At 37.6% G+C, this 23,648-nt stretch overlaps 1 protein-coding gene across 3 annotated transcripts in view; it reads right to left on the bottom strand.

The window, feature by feature from the left end:
- Nucleotides 1-6,844: 6,844 nt before the first annotated feature.
- The window catches only part of LOC136029496 (uncharacterized), a 58,382-nt gene continuing 41,578 nt past the window's right edge, over nt 6,845-23,648 (bottom strand). Inside the window, exons 1-2 of one of the 3 annotated variants that reach the window (XM_065707936.1) lie at nt 13,775-13,866; nt 6,845-8,531 (exon numbers count right to left, since the gene is read on the bottom strand). In XM_065707936.1, the coding sequence (XP_065564008.1) occupies nt 7,659-8,531 (873 nt within the window). In that variant the 5' untranslated portion in view covers nt 13,775-13,866 and the 3' untranslated portion in view covers nt 6,845-7,658. Of the gene's footprint in view, nt 8,532-13,725; nt 13,867-23,648 lie in introns of those variants that run through there. The other 2 variants (XM_065707935.1, XM_065707934.1) reach the window with 2 other exon arrangements.

Here is a 23,648-nt window from a genome sequence, read left to right as displayed (position 1 = left end):
GACAAGATGACCCCTGGGAAAAAAAGAAAACAAAAAAACAAATAAACACGCACCCGTGATCTATCTTTTGGCAAAAAATACGAAATTCCACATTTTTGTAGATAGGAGCTTAAAATTTTTGCTATAGGGTTCTCTGATACGCTGAACGCGATGGTGTGATTTTCGTTAATATTCTATGACATTAAGAGGGTGTTTTTCCCTATTTTCCAAAATAAGGCAAATTTTCTCAGGCTCGTAACTTTTGATGACAAAGACTAAATTTGATAAAACTTATATATTTAAAATCAGCATGAAAATCAAATTCATTTGATGTATCTCTTAGCATCAAAATTCCGTTTTTTAGAGTTTCGTTTACTATTGAGCCGGGTCGCTCCTTACTGCAGTTCATTACCATGAACTGTTTGAAAAAAAAATGGCTGAAGATTGTTAGTTTAAAATACACATACTGATGTACACTCCCTTAAGTTTTAAGAATTTTCAATTTATTATAGTTAAAAAAGTTGATACATTTTAAAATTATTTTGTTTATTTAAACCACACAATAAGTTACCGAGTCAAACGCAAAACGAGCAAGAATTAACGCGAGTTGGTCTGACAACTCTCATAACTTGTCAAAACCAGAACATAATTTGGGCTTTACTGAGAGTAAAATATATTTAAAACGTGTTCTTTTTTTTACTTTTCTTACTTTGTTTAGCATGTTTTAATAAATATATCAAGGAGGAACTCCTTCCCCTTGCACTCCAATTACAGTCTGGGTTTCAGGTGTCATTTTGAAGATTAACAAAATTTACAAGATTAACAAAAAAGATTGGAGGGAGAGCAGCCCTTCTCTCACGCTTATTCATTTTCCAAATGTATCCAGTCAAGATTTTGAGACGGCCGTTTTGTTCAGCATAGTAGAACGGTCCACCAAGTATGTCTTTAGGGAAGCTAGGCTTGTTAACCCCCACAATTATGCAATTGACCCATTATATTTTAAAACTAAATATTGCTCTAAAAATAACTCAAAAGGCAGTGTGTTAAATGCCCATAGGACACCTCAGCAACATATGGAGAATGACTTGGGGTATTAAGTTGAAACTTTTGGCAATGCTAATATTACTACTTCAGTTCTAACAATTTAAACAAATAAAAAGAGTGTAATTGTGCCCAGGCTGTCAAAGAGTATAGAAATAATCTTTTGGGAATGATATTAAGTTTTATTTTTCAGGTCAACTTCAGAAGCTATAAATTAAATTAGAAAATACTGGTAATGTCAAGATTAAAAATTGCTGAAAAAGTTTCTCCAACATATTGATGACAACCCATACTACGGATTCCTATAGAAGAAAATTGAAAATATATGCATTGTTTTTCCAAGAAAAAAAATCTACTGGACAAGTTTTCAAAGAAAAGCGAAGAGTTCCATTAAGCCAAGAATGAGCATAAACAAAGCCAAATAATCTTCCAAGTGTAAAACTACCAAAATTCACAATTAATAAATAAAGAAAACACAAAACGAACGGAAATTACAATAAATAGACGAGCCAAACTCAAGACGAGGAAAATTTAACATGAGTATGGCTGATAACCCCCTATGCCTTCTCAAGACCAGAACACAATTTGTGCTTTACTATTAGATTTTACAACTATGTTGAACAAACTGATATCTCAAATTTTGAACGGACGACTTCAGGGAAAAAAGAGGTATTTGAAGAGGGCTTCCTGCCCTCTGATCTCTTTCATCACTTAAAAAAACACTAGAATTATTAAGTTCCGCTCCAATGCAAGCTCGGACCATTATTTTATATGATCAGAACAGAAAAAAAATAAAATAAAAAAAGCCTTCGTGATCTTTCTTCAGGCGAAAAAAAATCCACATTTTTGTGTATGGTATTTTGAAATTCTACAGAAGGGTTCTTTGATACACTGAATCTAATGGTATAATTTTCATTAAGATTCCTTAATTCTTAAGGGATCTTTTTTTACCACTTTTCAAAAATCATGCAAATGTTCTCAGCCACGTAGAGTTGATGAGTAACACTAGACTTGACGAATTTTGTGTATTCAGAATCACTATAATAAGTTGATTCTTTTGATATATCAATTAATATCAAAATTCTGGTCAATATTGTTCCGTATACTATTAAATAAAAAAAAACAAGTTTTTGGAAATGAAAGTAAGGAGCGACATTAAAACTTAAAACGAACAGAAATTACTCCGTATATGAAAGGGGCTTTTCCTCCTCGACACCCCGCTCCTTACGCTAAAGTTTTTTATTGTTTTAAAAAGTAGAGTTGCGAGAAAGAATCAAACTTTAGCGCAAGGAGCGGGGTGTCGAGGAGGAAAAGCCCCTTTCATATACGGAGTAATTTCTGTTCGTTTTAAGTTTTAATGTCGCTCCTTACTTTCATTTCAAAAAACTTGTTTTTTTTATTTAATTTCTGAAAGTTTTTGAATTGATGCATGTCTGATTTTGGCTCTCCGTACATAAATTATTAAAATGAAATTTGCATATTAATTCTTTTTTTGGCTAAATGGCTTTCTCTTAGTTTTGATCAGACGATTTTGAGAAATAAGGGGTGGGGAAGGAGGCTTAGTTGCCCTCCAATTTTTCGGTTACTTAAAAAGGAAACTAGATCTTTTAATTTATTAACGAACGTTTTTATTAGTAAACAAAATACGTAACTTAAGAATTAACTTACGTAACAAACTTTTATATTCTTATATTTTTGATTATATATATATGAGAGGATTGGTCCCCTCGTTAATACCTTGCTCTACACACTAAATCTTGTTTTGTCCCAATTCTTTAAGAATGACCCCTGAATCAGAAAGGCCGTAGAATAAATAGTTGAAATTACTTAATTTTTTTTAGCATAAACAGCGAAGTATTTATCTCCTCCTAAATACCTCACTCTTTATGCTAAAAGTATTTTTAGAACCCCTCATATGTGTAATAATCTCTGTTTGTTTTAAGTTTTAATGCTTCTCCTTACTTTCAATTCAAAAAACTTTTTCATGTTTATATTTTCATTGTTTTTTTATAGTAATGCTAGAAAGTCCTGCGCCCTTTTCATTGAATTTCTCTTCCCCCAAGAAATATTCCTCCAAGGAAAGATCCTCCCATATACCCCCCTCCCCTGAACCCCACACCCAAACCAAAAAATCCTCTTGATAACGTTGGTACACTTCCCAGTAACTATTACTGTATGTAAACATTGGTCAAAGTTTGTAACTTGCAGCCCTCCCCCAGGGACTGTGGGGGGTAAGTCATCCCCAAAGACATAGTTATTATGGTTTTCGACTATGCGGAACAAAATGGCTATCTCAAAATTTTGATCCGTTGATTTTGGGAAAAAACGAGCGTGGGAAGGGGCCTAGGTGCCCTCCAATTTTTTGGTCACTTAAAAAGGGAACTAGAACTTTTTATTTTCGTTAGAATGAGCCCTCTTGCAACACTCTAGGACCACTTGGTCGATACGATGACCCCTGGGAAAAAAAAAAACAACAAAAAAAAACAACAAATAAACACGCACCCGTGATTTGTCTTCCTGCAAAAAATACGAAATTCCACATTTTTGTAGATTGGACCTTGAAATTTTTTCTAAAGGGTTCTCTGATACTCTGAATGCGATGGTGCGATTTTTTCCCCTATTTTCCAAAATAAGGCAAATTCCTCAGGCTCGTAACTATTGATGACAAAGACTAAATTTGATGAAACGTATATATTTAAAATCAGCATAAAAATCCGATTCTTTTGATATTTCTTTTAGCATCGAAATTACGTCTTTTAGAGTTTCGTTTACTATTGAGCCGGGTCGCTCCTTACTACAGTTCGTTACCACGAACTGTTTGATTCCCATATTCGGTTAAGTTTCACTCTAATTGTTATGGGAATATTCCAACCCGCTTGGAAGTGCTTCAAGGTGGTGTTCTTTCACCGTATCTTTTCAGTATTTGTATCGCAGTGTGTTATACAAAATTATGCCCTTTCTTTTTTGTAATTTGGTAAATGTCTTTGTATTGCATATGCGGATGATATACTTCTAGATCTAGCCGTTCTAGATTTAGCCTCTCGAATTCCGTATCATCTATTTCAAAACATTTCAAAACTGTTGGTCTGTCATTGAATATTGATAAGTGTGAGTAACTAGTCTTTAATGCAAAGTCTATGCCCATTTGAAATCCGCGTTCTAACTTCTCCATCCATTATGTCTCTGATTTGCGGCGGTCAAGCATTCATATTTATTGGAATCTACTAGCTTTCAGGATCAATATTGTACGGCATATTAAAGAAAACTAAAAGCGGGTTATGGTAAAATAGTAGCTAATCGTGGTTATTATTATCGAAAAGCGCTTGCATTGCTATACACTAGTTTTTGCGACCATTCAATACTTTTCCTATCTGGTATTTCACCTATCCTGAAAAAAAGACAAGATCTGGCTGAATTGTGTATATTATATTTCCGCTATTGTAAGTTTGTTTCATCTACCCCGGTCTTATAGGAAAAAGAAAATAATTCGGTATTTCGGGGCTTCTGACATTATTACTCATTTGCGGAAGTTAGGCTCAAAATTGGAAAAGGATTATATTTTTTCTCTGGGCCCCTTCCACCTCTTAGTTCGTTTATTTTCCCATTAGTTTTCACCTGTTTTCGCTTTATAGTTGTGTTATCTCTTAGCAGTTCTTTCGTTAGTTGAGTTATGGTTGTGGTATATATGTTTTATCGCTCGTATAGTTGCGTTATTTTCAAATTATACTCCATAATAGAGAGGCTCCGAACACCCAGCATTGTATATTAAGCTCTGAATTTGACGTTTTTTTCTAACGTGACCAGATTCGTCCTGCGCCCTTTTCATTGAATTTTTCTTCCTCCATGACATATTTCTCCAAGGAAAGATCCTCCCACATAGCCCCCTCCCCTCAACCCTACCCCTAAAACCAAAAAAATCCCCCTGAAAACGTCTGTACACTTCCCTATAACCATTATTATATGTAAACACTGGTCGAAGTTTGTAACTTGCAGCCCCTCCCCCAGGAACTGTGGGGGAGTAAGTCATCCACAAAGACATAGTTATTATGGTTTTCGACTATGCTGAACAAAATGGCTATCTCAAAATTTTGATCCGTTGACTTTGGGGAAAAAATGAGCGTGGGAGGGGGCCTAGATGCCCTCCAATTTTTTCGGTCACTTAAAAAGGGCACTAGAACTTTTCATTTACCATAGAATGAGCCCTCTTGCGACATTCTAGGACCACTTGGTCGATACGATGACTCCTAGGGAAAAGAAAAAAAAAAAAACAAACAAACAAATAAACACGCACCCGTGATTTGTCTTCTAGCAAAAAATACAAAATTCCACATTTTTGTAGATAGGAGCTTGAAACTTCTACAGTAGGGTTCTCTGATACGCTGAATCTGATGGTGTCATTTTCGTTAAGATCCTACGACTTTTAGGGGGTGTTTCCCCCTATTTTCCTAAATAAGGCAAATTTTCTCAGGCTCGTAACTTTTGATGGGTAAGACTAAACTTGATGAAACTTATATATTTAAAATCAGCATTAAAATTCGATTCTTTTGATGTAGCTATTGATATCAAAATTCAATTTTTTAGAGTTTTGGTTACTATTGAGCCGGATCGCTCCTTACTACAGTTCGTTACCACGAACTGTTTGATATGGCCACGCCGCTCCTAGTTTACGGTTCGTTACCACGAAATATTTGATCAGGAGAATTTTATCTTTGAAGAATTGAATTTTATTTCATCTTTATTTGTTAAAAGTACACACAATACAGCTTGTAAAAAGATCGTTGGCCAACTCAGGCTAAGAAACTAAAAAAGTAATCGTAAGTTCTATTTTTTAAATTGGGCATTGTATTAAGTAGTTTTATTTCGTGGGTCTCTTTAACCTTCCCTTGAAACAGAACAGAAATTATTTTGCATGTGACGGGGTTCACCCCCCCCCCGTCAAAACCTCGCTTTTTGCGCTAAAGTATTTTTTAGTACTTTCAAAAGAGCCATTTATTCTAATTAAACGACCTTTGAAATTCAGGAGTCATCCTTGAAGAAGAATTGGAACAAAATTTGGACTTTAGCGTGAATAGCAAGGTATTGACGATGGGGCACACCTCCATAATACGTATTAATTTTTGTTTCTTTTGAGTTATAATGTAGCTCCTTATTTTCAGAAGAATGAACTTGTAGTTTTAATTTAATGAAAATGTCTTATCGATATTAATGTGGAACATATGAGGAAGTGTAATAGTTCCATGTTTTGTGCGTTTCTCTTATATTAAAAATCACATCGGATTAATTAACAATAATTATCAGCTCAAATTAAAGAACGAAGTTCTTAAAATTAGCAAGAGTTTTAATGCTACTTAACAATCTTTTCTCCAAATTTTTAGGGGGACTACCCCTCCTCTCCCCTCAATGATGTTCTGCCCAGTTTGTCATTAAAGTTAGGATAATAGGGTAGAACAATAAAACATAACTGCTTTTAATCATAAATGCTCAGATCTTGAGTCAGACTGTCAGCAGGGCCCTCTAAAACGGCCCCAGGGCTTTCTGGAGTCTTTCTGGGGAAATTTGCTCTGGAGTTCTGGCCAACCAACCCCCCCCCCATCCAGTGTAAAATTTTCCCTTAAAATTGTCTGTCTGGGGAAATTTGCTTTGGAGTTCTGGCCAACCCCCCCCCCACCCCAGTGTAAAATTTCCCCCTAAAATTCTACCCCCAAAAATATCCTTTCCAATCAAAAGTTCCCCTGCGGAAAGTTCTCCAGCAGAAAATTCAATCCTTTGCCCGAAAAAAGAATACGTACTTCAAATAACAGATACTATACGTAAACAATGGCTTTTAGACATATTTATTCGGTTTCCCCTTCTTAGGGCGGGGGATCTGCCCTTACAAAAACGATGGGTTGCCGAAAATGGCCATCCCACTAAACATAATTACAGATAAACAGAATCAACTCCTCCTCATGTCACTTGTAAATTTTCTTGAATTTCCAATGTAGTACAATCAGCCGCAATATTGACGGGGTAAGGATCGACTCCACGGCTACACAGGTACGAGGGGAAAAGGTAATAGGGAAAAGGGACACCGGAATACTGCAACACAGCTTCTCTGCAACATGGGGTAATAAGGGAAAACAGCTCCAAAAGAGATCAGGTACAGCTACAAAAGGGATCAAGAACAGCTACAAAATACGGGAATAAACATATTGGTAACAGCTACAACATCTTGGAATAAGACACAACCACACATGCACACAGACACACAGCCACACATGCACACACAGCCACACATGCACACACACAGCCACATAACCACACATACAAACACACCACATATGCACCCACACACACACACACATAGCCACACACATGCACAAACACACAGTATTTAATCTTTTGCTATTTCCTTGCTTTGCTTATCTGAATTTATGGTTTACTTTTTGGTAGTAAAATTAGAGTTAACTGTTTTGAGGGATTTAAGAATGAAACCTGGAAAAGGTGCCTTAGTTCCACACCACCCAAGAGGTCAAGGCTAGTGGCGCGTCTTTTTTAAAGAGGTTCCCCCAGTAGGCCTCATCCTCTTTGTCATGTAATGTAATCATGATTTATATAGAAGTTGATAATTTCTATTAACTATTATAGTTTTTCGACATTCAATATATTGTCTTCTTTTTCTTCTTCTTCTTTCGTTTTTTTGTTTTTTTCTGAGCGGCAGATAGTTCTGAGATTCCTGATGATGCACCACTGATTTCTTTCGGCATCTCCTCCTTTGCGTTGGCCATTAGGACATCTCTCCGGCGTTTCCTGGCTCTCTCTGACAGGATTAAACTCATATCATGCCTTTTGTTGAAATCATTGGGTTTGACGCAATAGTCACAGCACTCACAGGGCTCCTCTCTTGCCGGGGCTGATGGTGGAGCATCAGGAATGGTTGGTCTGTTGGAGACAGTTCGAGTTGCTGGCTCGATGTCATGGATCGACAATGAACAGTCCCGTACATTCATTGTGTCAAAATACAAGCCGGTCATCTCCGTCAAGGCTCTGCAGAATTTGTGGAGCGTTTTGGACTCTATGAGTGCAGCTTTTACCTGCGACGCTGAAAAGTATGATTTGTCTCTCGTCTTTTCTTCAAGCTCATCCTTGGCTTTTTCATGCATTTCTTTTACTTCTGCTGCGGTCCACGATTCCCCATTAGGTTTTTTTCCACAGGCTCCTTTTTTTGCCAAGAGATGTTTTTCTAGGTATTCAAAAGACCTGTGGCAAAATGGACACATCTTCCAGAATGCACGTGACTTTTTCTTCTTCTTCCTAGAGACAGCCATAGAATCCTTGTTTGCTGGTGGTGCTCTTGACGATTTGGTTGCGAGCAAGGACGGTCCAGGCAAGGTCAGTTCGTTTGTTGACAAGGCAGGTTCAGTAGCAGGCAAGGTCTGTCCAGGGGTAGGCAAGGTCATTTTGAGGCCGGGCAGGCGCAGTCTAGGGGCAGGCAAGGTCGTTTCGGAAGTCTTTTTATTCTTTCTGGTCATCTAAAAAGAGAAAATAGTGTCAGTATGGAGAGAACAAGTACTTGACATTTGGTTCACGAAATATAAGGTTTAACCCTCCAGCTAGCCGTGCGGATAAATAAATTTAATTCTGTGTTCGAATTAGTAATACACTAAAATATAATGTTCCAATTAAACTGAAATCAAAGAGTTCGTGGTAACGAATCAAACAGTTTGTGGTTCTCACGGTCCTTTTTGTAATTATATTTGGAAATATCTGGTTTTTTAATTATATTTTGAAATCGTGTTTTGAATTCTTGGATCATGCGAATTCGCTCTATTTTCAACTATGATGGAAAAATAGCGTGAAAACCTGGTAAATTACCAGGTTCTCCCCGTCCTTTTTGCAATTATATTTTTAAATGTCTGGTTTTGATCTTAAATCCTCAGATTTTGAATCAGGCTGTCAGTAGCTATTCCTGTTGGTGTTTAAAGTCGTATAATAACTCTTTACTAAGTGTTTCGTTTTTCCTGGTCCATGCAAAAAAATGTGTTTTTATATTTTTCAAAGTTATAACCTAAAATGTCGCAAGAGGACTTATTCTAACGGAAAGTTCTAGTGCCCTTCTTAAGTGACCAAAAAATAGAGGGTGCCTAGGCCCCCTCCCACGCTCATGTTTTCCCAAAGTCACTGGATCAAAATTCTGAGATAGCCATTTTATTCACCATAGTCAAAAAACCTAATAATTATGTCTTTGGGGACGACTTACTCCCCTGCAGTCCCCATGGGAGGGGCTGCAAGTTACAAACTTTAACCTGTGTTTATATTTAGTAATAGCTATTGTGAAGTGTACAGATGTTTTCAAGGGGATTTTTGGTTGGTGGGAGGGGCTACGTTCGAGGATCTTACAATGGAGGAATTTATCATGGGGGGAAGAGAATGTCAATGAAGGGGGCGCATGTCTAGAATTATTTAAAAAAAAATAATGAAAAAATTAATATGAAAATTGTTTCTACTGAAAGTAAGGAGCACCATTAAAACTTAATACGAACAGAAATTATTACACATATGAGGGGTTTACCTACTCGTAATACCTCACTCTTTACGCTAAACTATTTTTAGTAATTTCAACTATTTATTTTACGGCCTTTTTGATTCAGGGGTCATTCTTAAGGAATTGGGACAAAATTTAATCTTTCAAACAGTCCGTGGTAACGAACTGTAGTAAGGAGCGATCCGGCTCAATAGTAACCAAAACTCTAAAAAATTGAATTTTGATATCAATAGCTACATCAAAAGAATCGCATTTTAATGCTGATTTTAAATATACAAGTTTCATCAATTTTAGTCTTAGCCATCAAAAGTTACGAGCCTGAGAAAATTTGCCTTATTTAGGAAAATAGGGGGAAACACCCCCTAAAAGTCGTAGGATCTTAACGAAAATGACACCATCAGATTCAGCGTATCAGAGAACCCTACTGTAGAAGTTTCAAGCTCCTATCTACAAAAATGTGGAATTTTGCATTTTTTGCCCGAAGACAAATCACGGGTGCGTGTTTATTTGTTTGTTTGTTTTTTTTTTTTTTTTTTTTTTTTTTCCCAGGGGTCATCGTATCGACCAAGTGGTCCTAGAATGTCGCAAGAGGGCTCATTCTAACGGAAATGAAAAGTTCTAGTGCCCTTTTTAAGTGACCGAAAAAATTGGAGGGCATCTAGGCCCCCTCCCACGCTCATTTTTTTCCCAAAGTCAACGGATCAAAATTTTGAGATAGCCATTTTGTTTAGCATAGTCAAAAATCATAATAACTATGTTTTTGGGGATGACTTGCTCCCCCACAGCCCCTGGGGGAGGGGTTGCAAGTTACAAACTTCAACCAGTGTTTACATATAATAATGGTTATTGGAAAGTGTACAGACGTTTTCAGGGGGATTTTTTTGGTTTTGGGGGTAGGGTTGAGGGAGGGGGCTATGTGGGAGGATCTTTCCTTGGAGAAATATGCCATGGGTGAAAAAAATTCAATGAAAAGGGCGCAGGACGAATCTGGTCACGTTAGAAAAAAACGTCAAATTGAGAGCTTAATATACAATGTTGGGTGTTCGGAGCCTCTATATTATGGAGTATAATTTGAAAATAACACAACTATACGAGCGATAAAACATATATACCACAACCATAACTCAACTAACGAAAGAACTGCTAAGAGATAACACAACTATAAAGCGAAAACAGGTGAAAACTAACGGGAAAATAAACGAACTAAGAGGTGGAAGGGGCCCAGAGAAAAAATATAATCCTTTTTCAATTTTGAGCCTAACTTCCGCAAAGGAGTAATAATGTCAGAAGCCCCGAAATACCGAATTATTTTCTTTTCAAACAGTTCGTGGTAAGGAACTGTAGTAAGGGGCGACCCGGCTCAATAGTAAACGAAACTCTAAAAAACGGAATTTTGATGCTAAAAGATACATCAAAAGATTCGAATTTTTACGCTGATTCTAAATATTAAGTTTCAATTAACTTAGTCTTTGTCATCAAAAGTTACGAGCCTGAGAAAATTTGCCCTATTTTGGAAAAAAGGGGGAAACATCCATTAAAAGTCACAGAATCTTAACGAAAATCACACTATCGCATTCGGTATATCAGAGAACTCTACTAGCAAAAAAAAAACTAGCAAAAATTTCAAGCTCCTATCTAAAAAATGTGGAATTTTGTATTTTTTGCCAGAAGACAAATCACGGGTGCGTGTTTATTTATTTGTGTTTTTTTTGTTTTTTTCCCAGGGGTCATCTTATCGACCAAGTGGTCCTAGGATGTCGCGAGAGGGCTCATTCTAACGGAAATGAAAAGTTCTAGTGCCCTTTTTAAGTGACCGAGAAATTGGAGGGCAAATAGGCCCCCTCCCATGCTCATTTTTTTCCAAAAGTCAACAGATTAAAATTTTAAGATAGCCATTTTGTTCAGCATAGTCGAAAACCATAATAACTATGTCTTTGAGAATGACTTACTCCCCCACAATCCCTGAGGGAGGGGCTGCAAGTTACAAACTTTGACCAGTGTTTACATATAGTAATGGTTATTGGGAAGTGTACAGACGTTTTCATGGGGATTTTTTGGTTTGGGGGGTGGGGTTGATGGGAGAGGGCTTTGTGGGAGGATCTTTCCTTTGAGGAATATGTCACGGGGGAAGAAAAATTCAATGAAAAGGGCGCAGGATTTTCTAGCATTACTATAAAAAAAAAACAATGAAAAAATAAACATGAAAACGTTTTTTCAAATGAAAGTAAGGAATAGCATTGAAATTTAAAACGAACAGAGATTATTACGCATATGAGGGGTTCTAAAAATACTTTAGCATAAAGAGCGAGGTATTTAGGAGGAGATAGATACATCCCTCTTGATGCTAAAATATTTTTAGTGATTTCAACTATTTATTCTACGGCCTTTTTGATTCAGGGGTCATTCTTAAAGAATTGGGACAAAACTTACGATTTAGTGTAAAGAGCGAGGTATTAACGAGGGTACAAACCCCCTCGTACACATAATAAAAATATAAGAATATAAAAGTTTGTTACGTAAGTTAATTCTTAAGTTACGTATATTTTTTACTAATAAAAACGTTCGTTGAATATTAAAAGCTCTAGTAGCCTTTTTAAGTAACCGAAAAATTGGAGGGCAGCGAGGCCTCCTTCTCCACCCCTTATTTCTCAAAATCGTCTGATCAAAACTAAGAGAAAGCCATTTAGCCAAAAAAAAATTAATATACTAATTTCATTTCAATAATTTATGTGCGGAGAGCCAAAATCAAACATGCATTAATTCAAAAACGTTCAGAAATTAAATAAAAAAAACTAGTTTTTTTAACTGAAAGTAAGGAGCGACATTAAAACTTAAAACGAACAGAAATTACTCCGTATATGAAATGGGTTGTCCCCTCCGCAGTCCCACGCTCTTTACGCTAAAGTTTTTAATTGTTTTAAAAATTAGAATTGTGGCAAAGAGTCAAACTTTAGCGTAAAGAGCGAGGGACTGCGGAGGGGACAACCCATTTCATATACGGAGTAATTTCTGTTCGTTTTAAGTTTTAATGTCGCTCCTTACTTTCAGTTAAAAAAACTAGTTTTTTTTATTTAATAATGTAATGAGCGAGGTATCGACGAAGGGGTGAGTCCTCTCATATATGTTAATTCGTAAGTTACGTGTTTATTATCGATAAAAATGTTTTTCTTTAATTAAAAGCTCTAGTGGCTTGTTTAAGTGACAAAAAAAAATGGACGGTTTGACAATTTTTGGCTAAAACATATTTTTGTAAAATAATGCCTCGGCTATTGTAATAGACTGAGAATTTGTGGGCCAATTAAACTGAAATTTTGAGAGAAGACGATCCCAGTCCATGCATATTAGTTGGTGTTCTGAACATTAACTTTAGAGTTTTGATTCACAAAACAAGATTATACCCTCAGGCTAGCCGTGCTGATAAATAAATTTTTAATATTGTGTCCGGTTTAGTAATAGACTAGATTATTTTTTGCCAATTAAAGTGAACCCTCAGGCAAGCCGTGCTGATAAATAAATTTTTAATTCTTCGTCCGATTTAGTAATAGACTGAGATGTTATGTGCCTGAAACTGAAATTTGAATTTTGAAAACTGAATTTATGCGTATCGTCTGATGTTCTTAACAATAAATTTTGAGCTTTAGTTTGCAAGGTATAAGGTTTTTTTTCGCAAAGCTAGTCATGAAATTCAGCACACAAGTTTTTGTAAAATAATGCGTCGGCTATTGTAATAGACTGAGAATTTTTGGGCGAATTAAACTGAAAATTTCAGTGAAAGTACTCCAACCCCACACGATACAAAAGGTGTTAAAAAAAGATGTAAGGTTTTTCCCGCAAATAGCCATGAATTTTAGCACATAAATGTTTGTAAGAGTATGCAACGGAAATTGTATTAGATTGAGAGTTTACTGGCTAATTAAACAATTTATGTGTCTGATATTGTAATAGACTGAGAGTTTAGGTCCAATTAAACTGATAAACTAGGGAAACTATGCTTATCTTAATATTATTCACTCCATCTATATTGCCCGAAGTACCGAATTATTCCTGGTACTTACGGTTCCTATACTCCTACTCAGGTTTCACTATGTGAACTTACATAGATGTCATTACTTAATTAGAAAATGCTCGATCCATTTTTCATAAATCTTCTGGTGCTAAATACTAGTATAAAAACCACTTACCTTGGAAACACTTAAACACATGAACACCAATAAAATAAGAAATAATAACCTTATTTAACAAAGATCACAAGTCAATTAAGCCTCCTAAATTCTGGGCACCGCTATATATGGGCACAAAAATTCTGCATTTTAGCATTAACCTTACCACTGATTGGTTTGAAATTTAACTAGGTCACTGACCAGATTACTGATTGGCTTTTACAGATTACTGATTGGTTTGAAACCTAACAAGGTGACTGACCTGATTACTGATTAGCCTTTACTGATTACTAATTGTCATATTGTATTACTGACTATTTTAATCAGATATTTATGCATATCTGATACTTTCTTTTCCCGGGATAATTAACCTGGGATAGCAAAATTACTTCCTTTTCCTAGGATAGGCTTGAACGATGAGGAAAAAAAATGGAAAAACTGTTTAGAAAATGTCACAGCAAATAAATGAATAACAAAAATGAATACAGCATAAAAAGTTATGAAGAATGGTATATGATTTGCTAGTATACGACGGAAAATTACCAAAGACTTGCAAAAGGATCCAGGGTCCTCTAGAATGGTAACAGAGCCTTCTGGGGCCTGTCTGGGGAAATTTGGGAATTCTAGCCAATCCCCCCAGTGTAAAATGCCCCCTTAATTTTGTATCCTCAAAAAACATGTTTTCTCATCGAAACTTCCCCTGAGGAAAATCCTCCAGCAGAAAATTCAATCCTTTACCCGAAAAAAAGAATGCATACTTCCAAATAATAGATTATTATACGTAAGCAATGGGCAAAATATATATTTTCAAGACCTTTCCCCAGGGGCTGTGGGAGGTAAAATTAATTCCAAGGGTAAAGTTAATGGGTCTCTCTGAACTATGCTGAACAATTGTCTATGGTATCTCTAAATTGTGATCAAACGATCTTGGGGGGAAGGGCGTGGACTAGTCCTAGGTCCGAGTCCTACGGTTCTGTCCGGATGGGACCGTTCGGAGTACGGCCCCAGGGCACCCTAAAAGGCCCCAGACCGTTCTCAGGGCGACCAAAAACACCCTAGAGCTATTGTAAGGGCCCAAAATCATCCAGAGGACTCCTACAAAGATCCAAGGATCCACCCAAGCGGTCCCAGGCCACCCAAAAAGGCCCAAGACCCTTCTCAGAGCAACCAACAACGCCCTAGAGTGTTTGTCTAGGTCCTAGGACCTAGGAATCGGCCCTAGGTCCGAGTCCCTCCAGGCACGAACGCCTGGAGTGTGGTCCCAGGCCACCCAAAAAGGCTCTATACCATTCTCAGGGTGACCAAAAACGCCCTAGAGGCTTATTGCTAGGTCCTAGGACTCGGTCCTAGGTCCGAGTCCTACCGAGTGGGACCACCCGGAGGACGGTCCGGTCCCAGGGTACCCAAAATAGGCCCCAGATGGTTCTCAGGGCGACCAAAAACACTTTAGAGCGATTGTAAGGGCCCAAAGAGCGTCCAAGGAACCCCTAGAATGGTCCCAGGACCCACCAGCATAATTACTTCCTTTTCCTAGGATAGGCTTGAACGATGAGGAAAAAGTGGAGAAACTGTTTAGGAAATCTCATAGCAAATAAATGAATGACAAAAGAGAAAACAGCAGAAAAGGTTATGAAGAATGGTATATGATTTGCTAGTATACGACGGAAAATAAATCGAGCACTTTCAAAAGGATCCACGGCCCTCTCGAACCGTAACAGGGCTTTCTGTGGTCAGTCTGGGAAAATTTGCTTAGGAATTCTAGCCAATCCCCCCAATATAAAATTTCCTTTTAAAATTATATCCCCAAAAGTATCCTTTCCAATCGGAAGTTCCCCCTGCGGAAAATCTTTTAGTTGAAAATTCAATCCTTTACCCGAAAAAAGAATGCATACTTCCAAATAATAGATATTATACGTAAACAATGAGAAAATTACATATTTTGAAGACCTTTCCCTAGGGGCTGTGGGAGGACAAATTAATTAATGGTAAAGTAATTGGGTCTCTCTGACCTACGCTAAACAAATATCTACGGTATCTCTAAATTTTGATCAAACTATTGTGGGATGAAAGGGTGTCAACCAGTCCTAGGACTTTGTCCTAGGTCCAAGTCCTAAGGGTCGGTCCGGAAGGAACCGCCCAGAGTGCAGTCCCAGGGCACCCAAAAAGGCCCCAGACCGTTCTCAGGACGACCAAAAACAACCTAAAGCTATGTAAGGGCCCAAAAAGCATCCAGGGGACCCCTAGAATAGTCCCTGGACCCACCCAAGCGGTTACAGGCCAATTAAAACGGCCATTGACTATTATCAGGGCGACCAAAAACGCCCTAGAGCGTTTTTCCTGGGTCCTAGGACCTAAGACTCGATCCTAGGTCCGTGTCCTACCGGGCAGTCTGGGTGGGACCGCCTGAGGTGCGATACAAGGCCACCCAAAAAGGCCCTAGGCCATTCTCAGGACGACCAGAAACGCCCTGGAGCGTTTTTCCTAGGTCCTAGGACCTAGGACTCGGTCCTATTCCGAGTCCCACTGGGCGGTCCGGGCGGGACCACCTGGTGTGCGGTCCCAGGGCGCCCAAAAAGGCCCCAGAGCGTTCTCAGGGTGACAAAAACACCCTAGAGCTATTTTAAGAGCCCAAAAAGCATCCAGAGGACCCTTAGGATGGTCCCAGGACCCATCAGTGCGGTTTCAAGCCACCCAAAAAGGCCCTGGACTATTATCAGGGCGACCTAAAACGCCCTAGAGCGTTTTTCCTTGGTCCTAGGTCCTAGGATCTAGGGCCAAAAAGGCCCTTAGGCATTCTCAGGGCGACTCAAAAACATCCTAGAGCGATCGTAGGGGCCCAAAAACATCTAGAGGGCGCTCCAAGAGGTCCAGGGCAGGGCAACCCGGGTCGCCTTGCTAGCGTGAGAACCTGTTAATTTTCAATTATAATTGTAAATTCTAACAGGTCCCCCGAAGCCTCACGGCGTGAGAACCTGTTCATTTTATATTATATTGAAAGCTTAGATAGGCCCCTCGTAACATCGCGGCGTGAGCACCCGTTCATGGCAAGCAAGATTTTCAATTATAATGGAAAATTTTCCATTAGAATTGAAAATCCGGTCAGGTTGCATTACAAAACACACAAAAAGCCACATAGTTTTACATTGCGTCATGGGATTGGGTAACCCCTCCCCCCAGTCACGCAAAAAAAAAACGAAAATTCTGACTCCATTAGGTTGCCTAATGTTACAACTTGTTACGCTTGACTCTAGTTCAGCACTGCGGAGTGACATAAGAGGTGTAGCATAAGTGGGAGATGGTAACGTCGGCAAATAAATACCACGACTTTCATGGTCGCTTTACTTATTCATTAAAAGTGATTTCCATTTATTGTTCTCAATATATAGAAAGCCTACACACAGTGGTAGGTATTTGAATTTTCATTCGTGCCACCCTATTTCAATGAAACGAGGGATTTTGATTTCTCTGGTTGATAGAGCTTTCAGAATTTGTTCTGAGGAGTTTTTAGATTCTGAATTGTTGCATTTGGGGGAAATTTTATTTTGTAGTATTACCCGATTCAATTCATTGATGAAGTAATAAAAAATAGACTATGAAACATAACAATGGGCTATTGGAATTTTGCAGTCTTCAGAATTAAGTGTGTCTAAAAATTTCATTTCTTTGCCTTATATACCTATTTTGGTGGAGATGCTTAAATGAATTTTGCGTAAACATTACATTGATACATGTTTCTGATCGGTGAGAACAATGGGTAGTTTCCTTAATTTTGGGAAAGATATAACCCAGAGAGATTTAGCTAGTTGGGTATATAAAATTCCTTGTTCTTGTGGAAAGTTTTATATTGGTAGAACTCAACAACAATTTCTTGAAAGATTTATTGAGCATCATAATTCAATAGAAAAAAAAGCCTACAATTAAGCAAGCCTTCTGAAACTTTTATTTCGACTCTGGCTGAACATACGTTCTTTCATCCTGAACATTTTGTAAAATTTGATGAGGCCACGGCTATTTCTAATGATAGGGTTTTTCTCAGTGGGCGAGGGAGGCTATAGAAATTCAGAAAGATATATTTGATAATCTTTCAATAAATAGGGGCACGAAAAAATTTAAATATTGACCCTATTTGTGATTGTTTTTTTTTGAAAAATGAACCAATAATCAACAAGGGAATTCAGATTTTACAAAATCACCAGGGGACTAGATTACCTACTGGACCAGAAAGAGTTTCTTGAATAACAGCTAACAAGAGGATTATTTCCCAACAGAATAGTTAACTTAATGTCAGTTTTTAAAAAAATTTCCTAATTTGCTTTGGGCTAACACTCAAAATGCCCACGATCACAATGCCCACGACTCAAAATGTCCACGAAAAATGCCAACAGCTCAAAATGCCCACGGCTCAAAATGCCCACGACTCAAAATGCCCAAGATTGATAAATTTTAGGTTTCTGTCTTAAATTGGGGATGAAATGAGGATTCGCTCACTCCCCAAACCCGCGTGCATCGGGCGAGGGTGCTGGGAGGGTACAGGGATGATCTCTTTTCATCCTAGACAGGGTAAAAACTGACAAAAGTGGAAGGTGCCGCGAGGGGCCAGGTGGGTGACGGGAGGTGCCAGGAATGAATGTTAACCGGGTGCCGGTGCAAGGAGAAGCCAGGAGGGTGCCATTACATCCTAGATAGGGTAAAAACTGGCAAAAGTGGAAGGTGTCGGGTGGGTGTAAAAATTGTTTTCAGTCTTTCTTGGTCAGTTTAGAATTGTTTGCGTTCAAGTAAAGAAGCAATGTTGTATAAAATTGTGCCGACACAGGAAACAAAACCAGGAGATACAAATCCACCAGTTAACTTGCATCATGAAGGTAAGAATGATTCTTTGATTAAAAATAACAGTTTCAGGATTGGTGTTTGGGATTTTACCCTCTCTGGGATGAAATGGCAACCTCTCGGCACTGACACCCGATGTACACGGGTCTGGGGAGTGAGCAACCCCTTATTTCATCCCCAATTTATGACAGAAACCTAAAATTTATCAATCTTGGGCATTTTGAGTCGTGGGCATTTTGAGCCGCGGGCATTTTGAGCTGTTGGCATTTTGAATCGTGGGCATTGTGATCGTGGGCATTTTGAGTGTTCGCCAAAGCAAATTAGGAAAAAAAAATTTAAAAACTGACATTAAGTTAAATATTCTGTTGGGAAATAATCCTCTTGTTAGCTATTATTCAAGCAACTCTTTCTGGTCCAGTAGGTAATCTAGTCCCCTTGTGATTATGTATAATCTGAATTCCCTTGTAGATTATTTTTGGTTCATTTTTCAAAAAAAAACAATCACAAATAGGGTCAATATTTAAATTTTTTCGTGCCTCTATTTGTTGAAAGATTATCATATGTATTATCAAACCCTCGTCTCATCTCCGATTAAGGACTGAAATTTATCCAATCGTGGGCATTTTGTTCCGTGGACATTTTGATCATGGGCATTGTGAGCATGGCCAAAAAGATCGTGGTGATTTTGGGAGCCACCCGTTGCCTTGATGTTTGATGTCAAAGTAAGTTCCGTAACTTGGAGCCTTTTCTCTTGGGCTGGGGAGGGGGAGGGGTTAAGACCCGGAATCATATTTATTTGGCCTTTTAACTATTTAGAATAAAATGGCTGTCTCAAAATTTCGACTGAATGCCCTTTGGGAAAGTGAGGCGGGGGCTAATTGCCTATTCATCACTTTTGACTCTTCCTAAAAAAGCTAAAGGTTTCAATTGCCGATCTAATGAGCCCCCACCAAAGTTAATACCACCACCCCTTCCACAAAAAACATATATTATATTAATGGGTGACTTCCGTAAAATGCAAACCTTTCCCTCGGGTCTATGGAGAATTTCTCAACCCCTAAGTTATAACAATTTAAATTCTGGACTATTTTGAACAAAATGGCTATTTAAAAATTCTTCTAAGATGTATTTGGGGAGAAAAGGCACAAGAGGAAGGGGTTTACTTTTTGATCATTTTTTATTCATAAAAAGGATAAAATAAATTCTTTTATTGAATGAAATTCTTTTAAATGAATTTCCGATAGAATGAACTTCCTCCAAAGTTTATACGACAAGTCCTTCTATAGAAGCCGTATATATTAACGATGGGCTGCTAGTATGACTTACAGTTTTTCCCCCAGGGCTGGGGGGTTGTTCAAACTGGGGACCATAGCTTTTTGATATCTGGACGATTTGGCTTTGATCCAAAGCATTTAGAGGAAAATGCATGGGGGGGTTGCATACCAATTGGTTACTCTTGACTTTTAAAAATGGATCCAGAACTTCTAATTTAAATCGAATGAGGCTTTTCTGAAGTCTGGAGGATTATCCCTTCGATAAAAACCTTATATACAAACAATGGATTGGTTGTATAGCTGACGGCCGTTGCCCTGGGGGCAGTGGGAGTTTTTGCCAATCTCTGAGGAAAAATTATTTTAATTACTTCATCGTTTGACTAATTCAGACAGAATGGCCATCTCAAATTTGATTGATTTCGTGTGGGGAAAAGAGAGTGTGGAAAGGGGAAGGAGACTTGACGCCCTCTAATCACGTTTGTCTCTTAAAAAGGACACTAAAAATTAATATTTTCAATTGATTGCGTTCCTCCGAAGTTTATAACACCACCCCTTGATATGAAAGGGCTCAGGAGGAAAAAATTGGACCCTTATACCCTCGTGGCTGTTGGGGGGAGGCTGGTTACCACTGGGTCGCTGTTGAATCTTTAAAAGGGAACTAGAACTTTCAATTTCTAATTGTTGAGTTCCCTCCGAAGTTTATACGACCACCTTTTCCGTAGAAACGTTAAATGCCCTCGGGGACACAACTTACAACCTTACACCCCCCCCCCTATCTTAAAATTTTGACTTTGCATATGAAGTGCCTCTGGAAGAAATAAATTGTAGCCTTATGGGGTTGGGATTGGTGGGGGGAGGCTATTTACCATCCGATCACTTTTGACTCTTAAAGAGGGAACTAGAACTTCCGATTTCTAATCGTTTGAGTCCCCTCCGAAGTTCATACAACCATCTTTTCCGTAAAACCTTTAAATGCCCCTGGGGCATAAGTTACAACCCTTCTCTCTGTTTTTTTTTGGGGGGGGAGTGTATATGGATACTGAAATTTTGTCATCTCATCGTTAGAAAATGTCAAACACAATTAATCTTTTAAAAATTTTGATCGGAGTTACTTGGGGTGGGGGGGCTATATCCTCCCCACCATAACCGCTGATCCTTTCAGTGACTCTTCAATAGCTATCTCATTATTTGTCTTGCGTTATTTTAGGGGAAAAGGGCGCATGGGATAGGGGCTACATGCCCTTTAATCTATTTTGACTCTTAAAAAGTGAACTAAATTTCTCGATTTACAATCAAATGAGCTCTCACTGAAGTTTATACTTACATCGCCTCTATAAGAACCATATATGCCCCCAGGGTATAACTTACAACGCCTGCCCTTGGGCTCTTGGGGTCTTTTTGACCCCGGAGTTTTTGTTATCTGATCTTTCAACTACTTTTAACAAAATGGATATCTTATAATTTTTATCACATGTATTTGAGGACAAAAGAGTGTGGGGGGCTAATTGCCCTCTGATCTTTCTTAACTCTTAAAAAGTGAACTAGAGCTTCTAGTATTTAATGAAATGAGCTCTCTCTGAAGTTTATACGAGCATCCCATTCTATAAGAACCATATATGCCCCCAGGGCATAACTTAGAACGCCTGTCCCCTGCATTGGGGGTTTTGTCTACCCCGGAGTTTACAATTAAATGAGCTCTCTCTGAAGTTTATACGAGCATCCTCCACCAGTATCACCTCTTTGCTTGGGTTCTTCAACTATACCATGTTCAGCAAGTATTAAATAGTTGGGTCTCTCATTTTAGATAACTTCAAAGACCACACTGCCTTTCCATGACGAAAGTAAAACAGTTCAAAATAGGGATGATACCTTTTTATTGACAGTGAAATATAAAATTATTTAACTGGACATTTCGAACACATATACAGTGTTCATCATCAGCAGTAAAACTAAAAGACATGAATAAAAATAAACAAAATTTATACCTAATAAACTAATTACATATAGTTTATTGCTCTTATTTTTTTCAATGCAACAGCCGAGGCAAATCTCCTTGACCTTTTTGGTTCCGGTTCATTAGATTTAACTGACGTATTACGTGGACAGAGGTCATAGCTCTTAGGTGAAGTGATATTTACTTTATTTGACCTCAGTAAATTATCATAAATTGAGTTCAATCCAAATTCACCTGTATCTCTGTTTATGGAATTATTCTTGAATAGAATTTTTTTAATTTCGATTGTTTCGATTGTGAAAGTTTGCTTTAAACCTTGGTCCCTAGAAATCAAAGAAACATTTTCAAACAAAATAAAATAATTTGGAAAATTAAAGATATGCTCCGAGAGGGCCGACATGAAATCTTCAGGTTTGGTATTTTGCTTTAAAGACGATGAAATGGAATTATGATGTTGTAGCAATCTCGTTCTTAAATTCTGGTTAGTACGTCCCACATAAGAGCTTCCACAAGTACATGGAATTTTATAAACCCCACTTTGTTGCTCTACGGAAGTCCGATCCTTTCCAGAATTTAAAAAACTAGCCAAAGTATTACTACCTCTTAAAGCTACCTTTAAACCATTATTTTGTAAAATTCTTTTAAGTTTTTCACTCAAACCTGGAACATATGGTAGAGAACAAAAGATATCTTTCTTTTCTGTTGTTTCCAGACTATCGTCAGAACATTCTAGAAATTTTTTTCTTCTTTTCGAAAAAGTCTGGTCAATTAACCAACCCGGATAATGGTTACTTATTAAAATGTCTTTTAGCAATAATAATTCCTCCTCAATGAATTTTGGAGAACAAATTCTAAAAATGCGGTCAGTTAAAGATATGATTAAACCAATTTTTACTTGGCGGGCATGACCGGAGAAAAATCTGTTATTGTTAGTAGGTTTTCTGTAAATCTTAAAATCCAGACTATTTTCATTTTTTAAAAGAAGGACGTCCAGAAAAGGAAGTTTATTATCCTCTTCTAATTCTATTGTAAATTTTAAATCCCCTCCCCAAAAATTAAGATGTTCTAAAAAACTTTTTAATTCCTCCACTCCATAATTCCATACTGAAATTATGTCATCCATATATCTCCCCCAAAATTTATGTTTTAAAAAATATGAATCTAACGCAATTGTTTCAATATTTTCTACAAAACAATTTGCTAATAAAGGACTTAAAGGGGCCCCCATAGGTAAACCATTTACTTGTTCGAAAAAACCCCCTCTGAATTGAAAAAAATAAGAGAACATATTGCACAACCTAACTAAACTCATAATTACACCGACCTCCAAAACTGTTTCACCACCAATTAAGTCCGAATTTCTTAGTATCTTTCTCTCAAGAAGAATTTCTGCGGCTTTTACATCAATACTCATATACATTGACACTATGTCGAAACTTGAAATTATAGAATTTGAAGAAATCTCAACTTCTTTTAGTTTTTTTTAAAGTTCTGACGAATTCTTAATGTAAGAAATTTGTGTAGACATGAGTGGTTTACACAATGACACTAGCCACTTACTCAGAGCACTTGTTGGTGACTTGTTACTCGCAACAATTGGTCGTAATGGCAGATTTGGCTTATGTATCTTTGGAAGTCCATATAATTTAGGGCACAAAGAACCTCTTGGTAAGAATTTGTAGAAAAGTTGAGGTGTAATCTTCCCTTCTTCCTTCAAACTCTTTAACTCGTTCTTAAACTTCTTTGTGAATGAGTCCGTCGGGTCAAAAGAAAGTTGTTTGTACGTTTTTTCATCTTTCAGTAAAGCGTTTAATTTTGAATCGTAGTCCTTGGTGTCCATTACCACTAAAGTGTTACCCTTGTCTGCTTTCGTAATAATAATAGATTCA

The sequence above is a fragment of the Artemia franciscana genome, chromosome 7 (assembly GCF_032884065.1).
Source record: "Artemia franciscana chromosome 7, ASM3288406v1, whole genome shotgun sequence".
Taxonomy (NCBI): Eukaryota; Metazoa; Arthropoda; class Branchiopoda; order Anostraca; family Artemiidae; genus Artemia; species Artemia franciscana.
This window is presented reverse-complemented; position numbering and strand designations above follow the sequence as displayed.